Source organism: Gossypium raimondii, chromosome 7 (assembly GCF_025698545.1).
Source record: "Gossypium raimondii isolate GPD5lz chromosome 7, ASM2569854v1, whole genome shotgun sequence".
Taxonomy (NCBI): domain Eukaryota; kingdom Viridiplantae; phylum Streptophyta; class Magnoliopsida; order Malvales; family Malvaceae; genus Gossypium; species Gossypium raimondii.
In genome coordinates, this window is record NC_068571.1 from 37,324,732 (window position 1) to 37,339,728 (window position 14,997).

Here is a 14,997-nt window from a genome sequence, read left to right on the forward strand (position 1 = left end):
ATGAGAAAATTTGAATTGAAATGAGAAAATTTGAATAAGTGTGATTGATTGAGCTATGGAAAGAAATGAGAAAGTGAAATTGTGAATTGATATGTGAATTGGAAATCGATATATGGGATTTGAATATATGAACCCAAAGTTCATGATGTGATTAAGAGTAAATTTTTGTTATATGATATTAATGAGTACAAATTGCAATAGAATTGATATTGAATATAGTGATAAATTGAATGAATTGTATATGAATTGAAATGAACTATTGGAATGAGATGTGAAAAATCCAATGGAATTGAGATAGTGAAATAAGGTATGAATACAATTAAATACAAGATTTGAAATATTGCTTATTGTTATTAATTATCAAGTTGATTTAAAGTATGAGAAAATTAATGAATAATTGTAGACATAAATTAAATGTATATAATTTATCGATTAATGTTATAAATTTGAATTATGGTAATACCACTGAGTATACCCATACTCAGCGTACGGTTGTTTCCGTACGCAGGTTAGTAGAAAGCTAGTGTCCGGTCCAGTATCCAGAGCAATCATGACCTCAGATAAATTTTAGTGATGTACATTTCTTTTGATAATGTGGCATGTATCTAGGTGATGTATTGATTAAAGTAAGCTATGTATGTTATTTATTTGTGAATTAGTTATAAGTTATCTTATATGTCTGGTAATGCTTCGTAATCCTGTTCCGGCAACGATTTAGGGTTAGGGGGTGTTACAAAAGTTGAAGGTCTGCTGGTGGATAATGAATGGTGTTTTGAGGAGGATGTGTTAAAATAGTACGTGGTGCAATTTTTTAAGGAACTTTATACCATGAACTATGTGACTAGTAGTGTTTTCCCTTGTCGAGGTAAATTTTCTGTACTTTCCTTTAATGAGACAATAACTCTTATTTCAGTGGTTTTGGATGAGGAGGTACGTAGAGTAATGTTTAGTATGGCTCTTTTAAAGGCCCCTGGTGTGGATGGGTTTTAGGCTAGTTTTTTTCAAACTTAATGGGAAATTGTGGGACTGTCGGTGTGTTCTTTTGTTAGATATAGTTTGGGTGGGCTACGGTTGGATCCGAAATTGAACAGAACGTTACTAGTTCTTATCCCAAAGACACCGAATCCAGAGAGAACTAATCAATTTTGGCCTATAAGCTTGTGTTCAGTGTTGTATAAGATTCTTACGAAGACTATTGTTAACAGTCTGCGACCTTTGATGGTGAAATTGATAAGTTAGAACCAATCAAGCTTTATTCAAAGTAGAGATATTGTCGATAATATTATAGTGGTGCAAGAAGTGGTGCACTCTTTGAGGAATTTTAAAGGAAAAAAATATGGTATGATCATGAAGATAGACCCTCAAAAAGGTTTATGATAGAATTAACTGGGAATTCCTGCGAGATACTTTGTTAATGGCAGGAATTCCTCAGTAGTTAATTAGTGTCATATTGCATTGCGTCTACTTCACTCCAAGTTTTATGGAAAAGAACTTTTATTGACGCTTTCCAACTGTCACGTGGTATAAGGCAGGGTGACCCTTTATCACCCTATCTTTTTGTCCTTTATATGGAGAGGCTTGGGCACCTTATTGAGGAGGTGACTGTGAATGGGAGTTGGAAGCCTTTGTTCCTCTCAAGAAGAGGGCCCATCTTGTCTCATATTTTCTTTGCCGATGACCTTATGTTATCCTGTGAAGCTAGTAGGGATCAAGTTATTGTGGTGAGTAGTATACTGGAAACTTTCTGTTACTTTTCTGGACAGAAGGTTAAGAAGTCCAAGTCGAAGATGTTTTTTCTCTCTTAATACTCCTAGTTTGGTTATTTAGGTGATTTGAGAGAGTATGGGATTCAACCAAGTGGATGATCTTAGATGTTACCTTGGCATGCCATTATTTCATAACAGAGTTATTGTGCATACTTTCGACTTTGTTGTAAGCAAGGTTAGGCAAAAACTATCTGGATGGGATGTGAGGAAACTTTCGCTAGCAGGACAAATAACTTTGGTTCGGTCAGTTCTTCTTGCCATTCCCAACTATTTTATGTTTACTATTCGAGTGCCTTTTTCTGTATGCAATGAAATTGAGAGACTTGCTTGTAATTTCATCTAGGGAGCAACTAATAATACAAGGAAAATTGCCCTTCTTTCTTGGGAAGATTGTTGTCGGCCTTTGGATAGTGGTGGACTGGGTTTGCGGAAGTTATGTAATCAGAACAAGATTTTTTTAATGAAGCTTGGTTACTGTCTGCTTGTGAATATCGAGTCTCTATGGGTTCGGGTGTTAAGGAAGAAATATAATGTACAATGGGCGCTTTCTAAACTCTATCTCTCGACGCAACTGTTCATTCATATGGAAGCCACTAACACGAGTTTGGCTAGAAGTTGTGGGTAATTTTTTTGGTCAATTGGCGATGGTCGTATGACGAATTTTTGGAATGATGTATAGGTGAGGCAGATGGGTCCCTTGCGAGATATTTTTGGAGGATTAGGTCTACCTGATAACACATTGTGCATTTGTGACTTAGTGACTGAGAATGGTTTTTGGGATTGAGATCGTCTTACTAATCTCGTTCCACGCCCCATTATTCAACAGATCACAGTGATCATACCCTCATCTGATGTTGTAGGACAAGATTACTTGGCTTGGAAATGGATGAAAGAGGATGGTTTCTTATCATCTACAATTTATAAGAATATTTATCTTTAGCCAAGTTTCTGATGATGCTGTTGTTTGGAAGATGATTTGGAGAGTTCTGGCGCCTTAAAGGGTACATGTTTTCTTATGGCTTTTATGGCATGATAGATTATTGACAAATAATGAGAGAAGACGTAGGCATATGATAAATGATGGTCTTTTTCCTTTGTGTACTGATAGTTTAGAGACAGGGATTCATGCTTTTCGAGATTGCGCTTTTGCTAAGACTATATGGGGAATAATGGTTTCTCGACAAGCCCATAATATTTTCTTTTCTTTGTCAATGAAGGAATGGTTAGTTTGGAACTTGCTGGATAAAGGTAATCTTCACTGTGAATGAATGGAGTGGCAAACACTGTTTTTAATCTTGTGTTGGCTACTTTGGAATAGTAGAAATGAGTGTGTGTTCTTTAATAGTCACAGGAATATTGGTGCTATTGTGGATATCGGCTACATGTGGGCTAGGAGTTATCGGGTTTTAGATGTGCAAATGAAATCCTTGGGGACCATGAGGAGTCTTTTGAGTTGGACTCCTCCTGTAACGGATTGGAAAAACTCAATTTAGATAGAGCTGTGTCGAATTTGGAATGAAGGGATTCTATTGGGGGTGTTCTTAGAGATTCAAATGCAAATTGGTTATGGGGCTACGTGATGAGTTTCGGTAACGAGTCAGTCTTTAAAGTTGAAACAAGAGCGATGTTGGAAGGATTATTCTTAGCTTGGGACAAAAGGGTTTCAATAAAGTTGTGTGTGATAATGCTTTGTTGGTTGAATTACTTTTGTCTGGTGGAGAAACTAGTAGTAGTTTAATGGAACTGCGGCTGTTACATCAAGTTTTGCGTCGGAAATGGGAGATCCGTATCCGACATATCCCGAGAACTTTTAATGGTGTTGCTGATCACATGACGAAATGTGCTGATACATGTAGCTCTTTGATACATTTATTTAGATCCCCACCAGCTTCGGTCATGAATTTGTTGGGAAGAGATCGCAACATGTCTATTTACTATTGATTATGGTTTTATCTAATATAATCGCTTAATCCTATCCTTTTCTACCAAAAAAAAAAGAAGAAGAGAAAACTATTAAAAAACCTAAGAGAATAAAATAGTTAAGCCAGAAGGTGGCCACCCATGATTTTGATCATAAGATATGTTTGAAGGGTGAAATCGCAAAAAAAGGGCAGAAATGATAAAATTCCTATAATGAGTTAAAATAGAATTCGGGACTTGCCGCTCATTTTTTTGATTCTTGTCATTTCGGGCCTTTGTTTTCTTCATAAGCCAGATAAATTATGAAATCAATATTTATCATATATATAAAATCAAGTTTTGGAGTTTGAGATCTAGTCAAAACACTGAACTGGAATTCTACACAGGATTTTTGAATTTCTTAAGTATTAGGCTTCCTCTCATCATCTTGGGGGCTTATTCCTTTGATTGCATGCGGTCATATACTAAAACCTCCATCCCAAACTTTTTCAATTTGTAAATAACACTTAGATCACCTTATAAAATGTGAAATCAAGCCAAAATCACTAGAAATAACCGAAAAATCATAAAAGAAATCAAGCAAATGCAAACAAAATGGGTATCCATTGAGCACTCGTTAGAGGGACTGGATGATCAGATTCATCTTTCTCTATTTCCCAACATTCACATGATAGGTGGCTTCAAGTAGCCCGTAATGGTAAAAGTCCTTCCCATTAGACTTTCCAGTAAATCTGTGCAATATCTTCTATACTTTTTTTCTCTCATGTCTATTCGCTTTTCTAATAATTTTAAGTCTGGAAATTCTCTTAGGCGTAATTTAGGAGTGCTTTTTAAAAGTATTTTTGGGGAAAAAAAACATTCTGGATAAAAACTAAAATTTTCAACTTTTGAAAAAAATATTTTTGAGCTAATTTTAATTTGGAAGAAACATTTTTCTTTTAAAAGTAGCTTGTTTAAGAATACTTTTGTTCTAAAAATATTTTGAGAAGCATTCTTAAACTTACCCTTAATTTAAAAATCTTCTTGCTTTTCCTTTAATCAAGATTTCAACTTCTTCCGGGATCCTTAATTCACCTTGGACATTAGAAATGAATTGTGGAACGTTAAATTCACAAGTTCTTTATTGTCTTTGCATATGTCAAAAAAAAATACAAATCTCCAATTTATGGTATTGAAATAAAAATAAATACAATTCTTACTCAAAATATAAAAATGGTATATAACAGTGAGCAAAGTTGAATCTACATATGTTAATAAAACAATTAAAATAAAAAGGAATTCTAAAATTAAAAGTTAAAATTAATACTGTGGAAAGGAAGACCATAAATAATATTTAAAAAATCAATAAGATGAAAATCTTAATTTTGAAATTTGCAAGGAAGTTGAACTAAAAAGGCAGAAAATGCTGGATCAAGAACCTTGGATTTTCCATTCCTGGGAGTGCCTAAGCTTATTCTTTTCCCTTCCTTTTTCACATGTGATGTCTGAACATTAATACAAATCTTAATCTATTTCCAATTAAAAGACATGTTCTTCTAAACATTCTGAAATTTTTGGTGGAAAAGCGGATAGCGCTTAGTTTTGTTGCTCTGCCTCCGATGGCAGTCACCAATTTCCGCTGGTGGTCTGAAGAGCTTGATCTTCTCAAATCAACTCAATTAGATAACATGCAAAGCAACAACAACAGCAGCAGCATGGAAAAGAAATAAGCTGCAAGACACGCAACATAGAAACCAATGTGATTTCTTTCAAGTAACTTAAAAAAAAAAAGTGTTTGGACTAATTATAGATAGATCCCTAAATTTAGGTTAAAAATTAATAAAAAAATACCACGTGTCATCACTCAATTAGCTAATGCGTCACGCAACAATTTATTAGTAGAAAACAGAAAATTTTAATGAAAGTGACTAATTTAAATAATTATTTTATTTGAAGTGACTAAATTAATAATTTCTTTTAAAATAACTAAAATAGGACATTTCGTATTTTAAAGTGATGTTTTCATGGAATAATTTTGTATATTTGAATTGATATTTTATATTTGAATATTTAATTCTAGATTAAATTAATTTATAAATTAATAAGTTGGAAAATTTTTATTTGAGTTAATTTTATATTATGCTTAATTAATTTATTCGATTTGAAAACTCAAAATCGAAAATTGAATAAATTAAAATAATTCGATTTAAAAAGATATTTATAATGAATAAAAACTGAATTACTTAACATTGGTTTTGGATCATCGATATTTGTTTTTATAGGTCTAGTAGACTCTCAATTTGCATTTTATAACTTTTGGGCTTCGAATCAAATTCAAAAGCAGTGTTTGTCTGAGGGCCCAACGGTTTAAAAGAAGCCCAATTTTGAATCATATATTTGAGCCTGAAACTCAACAATCCAATTATACAGCCCAGTTTTGATTGTTTTTCTTTTTGAAGTTTATTTTCTCTCAATAATTGTCTCTCCCAGGTTCCGATGCATCCTTTGTTGGATTTCTGGGTTGATCTTTCGCTTTTCAGTTTTCAGTCGCCTCTTCCTCACTCTGCCTGCTCGATCCCTTCTCTCTTTCTCTAACTACAATATAAACAAAACTGTAAAGCTTAATTATTTGATTTTCTTTCATCAATAATATATTTTTTTAATTTTTGGTAAATTGTTGTCCTAATTAATCGAAGATGGCGAGCACTCACGTGACTAAGCGAGCTAAGTATAAGACCACAATCAAGGATCCAGGAACTCCCGGTACTCTTAGAATGGTACTCATTTTACTTTGTTTATTTTTATTGAATTTATTTCCTGGATTTCAAATTTGTTAATGTTGAAAAAGAATAATGAACTGATGTTTAGAATTCATATTCTTTTTTTATGAAATTTGAAATTTATACGCATTGTATTTACTGATAGATATTTTTAAATTTTATTTTCACTTTTTTGGAATTATATAGGATAAAAAGTTTAAGTTCGTGGTGTATTTTGTTGTATTAATATATGTAGTTTTATGTTGTAATGGTTGAATAATTATTGAATGATTCGAAGAAATAATTATCTAAGTAACTTTGCTTTGTACAGACGTTTGAGAAAATTTTATTTGTGCCTCATAATCCTAAATCAGCTGGAAAGCTTGATGTGGAGTTTCGATACATTAAAGGTAAATTGCTGTGTGTAATTTGGTATGAATGCACGCTATCGTACTGTCTAAATGATGCTGCTTAAATGGTGAAATTTGCAGGCCAAAAGCATACGAAGGAAGGATCAAATAAGCCGCCATGGCTTAATCTTACTAACAATCAGGTATCTTTGTTTATGTTGATTAAATATATGTTTCACATCGGGTTGGATAATCATTGTTTTGGTTATTGATTTATTTTAGTCTTTATTTAGATTGAATCCAAATGCTTTTTTAATGGATCAATGATATGTTGAAATTTTCTTTATGTGTTGTTTTCAGAATGGGAGTTTCATCTTTGAGTTCGAAAATTATTCAGATCTCCAAGAATGTCGAGATTTTGTGGGTAAGTTACATGTTCAAGTCAAATGAGTTTGGCACAATATGGTTCTAGGATTTGATTAAGGATTTGCTTTCATGTTTTTCCTTGTTCTTGGCAGTTGTCATGCATGTTTTTGAATTTTTAAATTTTTTTTTTTTGGTAAATTGTTTGAGAAGGATTTTTCCTTTTCTATTCCTCCTTATTAACATGAATGGCTAATCAATGGTGTTAGCTTGTTCTTGCTTTTGATTTTAGGCATTAAAGATTCTTTTCGCTTCTCTTAACAAGTGTATAATTCTGTTTAATTTCTATCGTTAGCCCTTATGGGCCTGAGGTGGTTTTAAGTCAAAACTTAAAACATCCCCTTTTCTCTTCTCCTTTATTTTCACTCTTCTACGCTTTGCATGTTACATTGTATTAATTGAAGTTTTAGCACACTTGTTTCAAGATGTGATGTTTGTTTATCATGAATAGGAAAAGTTCTTGCAAAGGGTGGAGAAGTTTCTGAAAAACCTACTGTTTCATATCCTGATGAGCAACTCAGTGCCGCTGAAATGGAGCTGCGAATTAAGTTATTACAGGAAGATAGGTAAATTTACCTTTTGGTGTCATGGCAGTTTGTTTTGTGAATGCCAACTGGGCTGGCTTGAGGGTTTTGAGAGGCTTATTTTAGCTGCGACTTGAGTTACAGGAAGATAGGTAAATTTACCTTTTTGTGTCATACCAGTTTGTGTTGTGAATGCCGACTGGGTTGGCTTGAGGATTTGAAGAGGCTTACTTAAGAAAACATAAGAAAAAGTTTAAGGTGAGCAGGAAAATAGGAAAGAAACATGCTGCAAGGGGAAGTAATTAACATAGTGGTGGTTTACAGGATTAATTTTTTGCTTGGAAGGATTTCAGATAGATAAGGGAACTTTTAGTCGGGCTGTGGTTTGTAAAAATGTAAGTCATGTTGATATTAGATAAATTGTAAACCATAACTTCTAGAGGGAGTTAAAACAAATCACAAGGTGTTGATAGTAAGTTTGCTCTGAAATAATCTCCTTGTGTCTTTTTAGGAGATATGTCACTTTGTATCTTTGTAAATATGAAAATTTTAGCAACAAAAGTTTTCCTTTGTTCTTATGCATGATTAGTGGAACGTAAAATATGTTAGTTTGAAATGGACACAGGATGTCATACATAATAGCCTTTTATATGTATATCTACATCATTTAAGCCTAATAGGATAAATAAGGTAATGATCATGTGAGTTGCGTTGTGACAACTACTTAAGTATTCTGAGCAGATTCACATGTAAAATAAAATTCTTAACTGAATGTGTGTTTTAAACATTTTCTTATTATATGTCATTGGCTCTTCTTTTGCTTGAAAGTCTCTACTGCTGCTTGGCTGGGTTCTTTGCTACTGTATGGAACTTCCTGAGCTGATAAGAACTTACTAAATGACATTTCTTCTTCTCAGTGAACTGCAGAAACTTCACAAGCAATTTGTGCTAAGTGGTGTCCTCACAGAAACTGAGTTTTGGGCAACACGAAAGGTTAACTGCACATTAGGCCTTTGTTTTCTTATGTGGATACTGTTAAATTGGAATAAATATTAAAATCTTCCTCTGCTTAAATTGCAGAAGTTGTTGGATAGAGAGGTTAGCAAAAAGACAAAACAGCGGCTGGGTTTCAAAAGTGCAATGATTTCTGACATCAAACCATCAACTGATGGTCGGGTACAACCTTTCTCTCTTTCACTCTCACTAACAATCGCATACTTGCTTACATCTTTCCCATCCCAGGTGCCTATGTCTCACTCACAAGATCAATTACCATATATTAGTTTATTTAATGTCATTTTCGAATTTAAGTTGGATACAGAAGATTTATATTATCTTTGTCCTGTTGTTATGCAGACAAACAAAGTCACATTTAATTTGACACCAGAGGTCATTCTTCAAGTATGGTATCTTTTTCATTTTTCTTTCTTTCATTATATTTAGTTAATACCAAGAACCTATTTAAACTTATCTTGTTTCTTAAATTTTGTTTCTACTATATATGCAAATGTAAAATATTAGTTTAATCATTAGTCTTTGGCTGTCAGACTTGGTAAGTATAACCAATGCTTGATCATATATGACAGATATTTGCTGAGAAGCCAGCTGTTCACCGTGCATTCTTAAGTTATGTTCCTAACAAGGTACCTGGAGCATTGAAACAATTCTTTTCTTCTAGCAGTTGGTCTGTAAACAATGACCCTATTGTTATATTGGCTATTTGAAGATGACCATTAAGTATGATTCATTCTGCATGTTTTCTGTATGCCCTACCGTCTGTTTTTTTTTTGGGTTTATAGATGTCAGAAAGGACTTTCTGGACAAAATATTTTAGAGCAGAATACCTACATAGTACGAAAAACAGTATTGCTGCTGCAGCAGAGGCTGCTGAAGATGAGGAACTTGCTGTATTTCTAAAGCAGGATGACATACTGGCAAGTGAGGCGCAGAAGAAGGTGCTATTTGTTCTTTCTTCCCCTTAAAACTGGAATAATCCTTGATGTAGACAAGTAGGAGGAACAGATAGAATATGGAAATCAAGAGAGAAAATCAGAAATAGATAGAAGCAATTAGAGGGAAACAGAAGAGATTGAAGGAGAAACAGAACTTAGGAAGAGAACCAGAGAGAACCTTTAGTGGGAAATCTCAATAATTCAATGTTCAATATCCAAAACCTTGACCTGGTAAATTGGACACAACATGAACACGATATTGAAAAAATAACTAAAACATGACATGACACGAAAAAGTGACACAAATGTACTAATATGTCAAAATTTGTATAAATATATAACTCTTTAAACTTGACCATGGAATTGAAAAGTTACACGAATATGTTGCGGATGCATGAACGGCTAGGTTTGCAAAACCCAATTGAAACTAAAATAACATAGTTACTTACAATTACCTCAAAACCCTAGTAAAATTTAAAAAAGAAAAACCAATTATAACCTCAAAGTAACCTTGAATAGCCTTGATAGTTATAAACATTACAATCAAAGTCATAAAATACCTAGTAAACATAATCTCCTAACTGGGATATCTCGTTCGCTGTTGATTTTTCTTTTTTTCTCTCCTGTGAATAATACTATGAATGAGGATGGTCTTTACCCTTTTGTATAATGTGTTCTTTGCAGATCCGGCGGGTTGACCCAACTCTGGACATGGAGGCTGATGAGGGTGATGATTATACACATCTTCCGGTTTGTTTGATGCTATCACTTAAGTGAATTAATTCATTTTGTAACTGCTTTTTGGAGGTTTGCTTTTTGATAATTTGAAGATAAAAGTGAATTTTTTGGTTTCATTTATCAAGTTTGACCCCTGGGTCATGTATGTTTGTTTGAGGTTTGTAATGGATGAATTCTACAGTCTTAACTTTAGGGAAAATAAAAAATATATCTGTTTATGTTTCTTAACCTGCAGGATCATGGGATCTTTCGTGAAGGTAATAAGGAAATGACAGAATCACAAAATGAGCTATACAAAAGATCTCTATCCCAGGATATTAACCGGCATGCTGCGGTTGTTCTTGAGGGAAGAGCTGTAGGTAAAGGCTTTCCCTTGAATTTATTTACCACTACAGAATTTATTTATTATTTATTTTTTTCTTGCACATATATATATTGGTTTAGTAATGGCTTTGTGATACTTGACGCCCAGTTTTTCTTTTCAAAAACATACATGTCTCATTGGATTGCATCTGTTCTATGAATTTGGATGTAGATGTGGAGTTGGAAGACACGAAGGCTGTAGCAGAAGCACTTGCTCAGTCAAAACAGAGTTCGTTTTGGTTTTCTCCTAATTTATTTTACAACTGTGGTTTTATGCTGTAGAATGGGTATTTACGTTTGATCTTTGCATTAGAATCATCAAATAAGGGAGAGTCCGATGGGGATATAAGCCGTGAGAGGTTAGATAGGTTATCAAGGATGACTGAAATAGAAGATCTTCAGGGACCAAATACTCTTCCACTAGCACCGCTTTGCATTAAGGTGACTCCTGTGATCAAGTGGTTTTAATAGATGCTTTTCTGTAGATACCTTATTTGTGTGTGCCCAAAACCAGGACCCTCGGGATTATTTTGACTCTCAACAAGCTAATGCACTTAGAACTTCTGGAGATGCACTTGGTGGAATTGAACAAATAAAATGTGGTTTGAGCACCCAGGAGGTGTATGGTTCTTTAAGGGAGTCCATCTCATCGATTAAAGCTATGGGGTTGAAGGAGCCTATTGTCAAACCTGAAGTTGCTCATCAAGTAACAGCAATATTTTCATGGTGCTTGTTAATAATGGAAAGTGGTGGGTATAAGAACTAACAGTGAAACTTTATCATACAGGTTTTAGATGCTTTGACCAATAGTATCTCCAACACCAAATATCATATTGGGAAAAATCCTCAAGAGAGTGTTCTGGATAGACTACCAAGGAAAACTAAGGAGGAGCTATTGCATGTGAGATTTCTTTGCTAGTGTACTTGATATAGTTGCATTTTATACAATGGATTTTGGAGCATTACCTGTTCTGCCTTAACCCTTATGGCTGTGCATCTTTATTTTGCTTAATTTGATAATTTTATTTCTAGACTTTGGTTTGCTTATAGAGAACTTCTGAATGTTTCCAGCATTGGACATCAATCCTTGAACTACTCAAACATTTTTGGGCATCATATCCTATCACCACCACTTACCTCTATGCGAAGGTAAATGCTGCACTTATTGTTATAAAAAAGCCTGGAGCTGGCTGAGTACCTTGTTAATTAAGGTTGATTATGTTTGCTCTCAATGGATGAAAATTCAAGTTTTAAATAAAATTTCAACTGTTTGTGTTAGTCCTCAACTCTCTCCTTCTGTCCTGCATATAATGATAGACACCCACAGAGTCAGAGAGAAGGAAAAAAATTGTTACAAAAGAACCATTTCTTCAAACAAGAAGCTAGGCTGTTTTTGAGTATTTACAGGGAAAATCTGTCTTTTTTTTTTCTTGGACATTTTCTGTTTTCAGAAATGCTGTGTATTTATCTGTTATTAACAGTGTCCTGAAAGCTGATGACGACTGTAAATGAAAGGATTGCATTCTGAATGTTAATCTCAATGTGATTGACTTTCTTGATTATAATTTTTTTTCTTTTCATAAATCGTCATTCTGAATTGTTGTTCATTCGGTAACTGTATGCAGGTAAACAGATTAAAGGATGCCATGTCAAATATCTATCCACAGCTAGAGGTAAATGTCAAAAAAAACTGAAGTTTCTTCACTCAACTTTCCGATTCTACCCTTTCTGCAGTTATTTTGTCTAATTTACCTCCTGTACCCTTCTCTTATCTTCCTGGCTTAAGTGATGCTGAAGCATAATTTCTTAGAATGATTTGTTGAAGATGCTTTGGCTTTACCTCTTTTTTGGATACACTTAATTTTAATAATTTATAAGTCTGCCATAAAATTCCAGGAGATTAAGGGATCTGTCCCATCAGAGCTTCGGCATCAGGTTTCCCTCCTTGTTCGTCCAATGCATCAGGTGTGAACTTTTCTTAATTCTTAGTTCAAGTCCGGAAAAATGAAAGGGAGAATTCAGAGGAAGTACATGAGTTAAACTGCTAGGCAGTAGTAGTTTCACTTATTCTTGTGAACTTTGGGCTCCGAAGTTAAACTACTGGCTTGCATATGCTGGTTTTGGATCGGGTCATTCTAATTCCATTAGCCTCATGAGCAGATGTTATTAGCAGCACATGCAGGTGCAGTCATGACTCGTGTCCTATGGGATGAAATCAGCTCCTATACATTCCGGAGCCAGCGAGCAATGCCTATTAGGGCATATCATTAATCAAAGTTGGTTAATTAGGTTGAACTATTTTCTGAAGTTTGCTCCTGTTGAATGTGACTTGTGCAGGCTCTAGATGCTGCTATTCAACATTATGAAGCAAGCATGCAGAAGAGATCCGCACAGAGTGGAGAGAGACCAAACGGATATGTGTAGGGAAACATTACTGTTGTCACAATACATGTCTTCTTCGTACATACACCTGTATAACTGCACCCCCAATGTGGTGGGTGTTTTGCCGTCTAGGCTCTCAAAAGGAGCCTAAGATCAATTTTGTTACGGATGGGGTTTTAATTTTGCCCCTTTGACGTCAAAACAAACATCACAGTTACGTATGCAACATTTTTCGGAAATTACTCGATGAGAAGAGCGTTGTGCATCTTTACTGGCAGGATACTCTCATCAAGCCTGATTTCTTTCGATTTGTATTGCAATATCTGATTAGGGTTAAGTATTTTGGTCTTCTCTAGCTATGAGTAATCCTTTAAGCTTTAAATTCTAGCTGGATTGAGCTAAACCTTTAAGACGAAAGTTCCATCAAACAAGTGAATTGTTTTTGAGTCTGAGTTTTTAAACTTTCCAGGAATTTCTTATATTCTTATGATCTCTATTTTGGTTGAGTATTATGTTAATCTCTATTTCTTTAGTACTTTAGGTCATATTTCTGACCTCAGGCAATGTGTCAAATTGTTTAATCAAAGTAACAAACTTATTTTAAAAGTCATCTCTTTTTCTTTTTCCAACTTAAAAGTCATCTTTTGACCTGTTATTTGAAGCAAGGGAATTTTCCAATGAAATTACCTTATATTTTTCCTACATCATCATTTATTATCATATCAGTAAGTTGCAGATTCCGTTGGTTACGCAGAGTGGTAATTAAATTCTTATTTTTGGAATCATTCCGCCGTAACCAAATCCAAAATGAAAAATAAATCTAATCCAATGCATGGAATTTCATTATTTTAGTTTTAGATTTGTTTGGATAGACTGTAAGGTTAAAAATAGTGTTAAGACATTCATACAAAATAATATTTAAGACATTCAGACAAAAATATATCAATAATTTATTTTATAAGTATTTCAGTAATTTTAAAATTTTAATAAAAATTCAAATATATTAGCGATTTAATCAATTTATTTAAAGATTAAATAAAATTTAAATACACTTAAATGATTTAACGGAAAAGACGAAATAGTGTCTTCCTTTTATGATCTAGTGGTTCTAGTGAAAGCTTTCCCCTCGGTTCTTCATAAGATTCATCTTATTTTTATTTGATTGACCAACAGAAAAGAAAGGGACTAAATTATAGATTAGATTTATTATAAGGGATTAAAAGGGAAGTTCAGGGGCAAAACACCATTAAAAGCCCTATTTTTTTAAAAAATTTACCGAAATAGGCCCGGTATTTTATTATTTATCGGAATGGCCCTTTTCCTCGAAAACGCGTCCACGTCAGCGCGATGTCAGGGGACGTGCAGAAAAACGCGTCCCTGAGGGCACGCTTTGCTTACGTGGACATAAATCGCTCTCTTAAGGGCACGTTTTGCTGCCACATAAATGCTCCCCAGGGAATGCGTTTTACCCGTTTCTCCCACGTTAGGTTTTAGGTTTTTAGGGTTAGGGTTAGGGTTTAGGGTTTTTAGGATTTTGGAGAAAAAATTAAATGAATAAGGGATTGGGGATTAGGGTTTATTAATTAAATTAATTATAATTTTTCAAAATTGGATTAGGTTTCGTGTTTATGGTTTTTTAATAAAAAATCAATTAAATTAGGGTTTAGGGTTACGTGAGTAATTGAATTATTTAAAATAATTTTTATTATTAAGAATATTAACTATTTTGTATTTTATTACATCAAATAATATCAAAATACTCAAATTAAACTATTTTGTATTTTATTACATTAATATAAATTATTTTGTACAAATATTTTAAAATAAAAATCAATCTCCGT

General features: G+C 33.7%; 1 protein-coding gene across 1 annotated transcript; it reads left to right on the plus strand.

Moving 5' to 3' along the window:
• Positions 1-6,095: 6,095 nt before the first annotated feature.
• LOC105793182 (general transcription and DNA repair factor IIH subunit TFB1-1) lies at positions 6,096-13,665 on the plus strand. Its single transcript, XM_012622110.2, has 20 exons — positions 6,096-6,442; positions 6,756-6,834; positions 6,916-6,977; positions 7,135-7,198; positions 7,649-7,763; positions 8,639-8,714; positions 8,802-8,897; positions 9,078-9,122; positions 9,308-9,364; positions 9,521-9,676; positions 10,358-10,423; positions 10,647-10,770; positions 10,947-11,003; positions 11,088-11,215; positions 11,289-11,480; positions 11,562-11,675; positions 11,846-11,923; positions 12,400-12,447; positions 12,671-12,739; positions 13,112-13,665. The coding sequence occupies exons 1-20, from the start codon at positions 6,362-6,364 to the stop codon at positions 13,196-13,198; spliced, it is 1,794 nt and encodes a 597-aa protein (XP_012477564.1). The 5' UTR covers positions 6,096-6,361; the 3' UTR covers positions 13,199-13,665.
• The last annotated feature ends 1,332 nt before the right edge of the window (positions 13,666-14,997 follow it).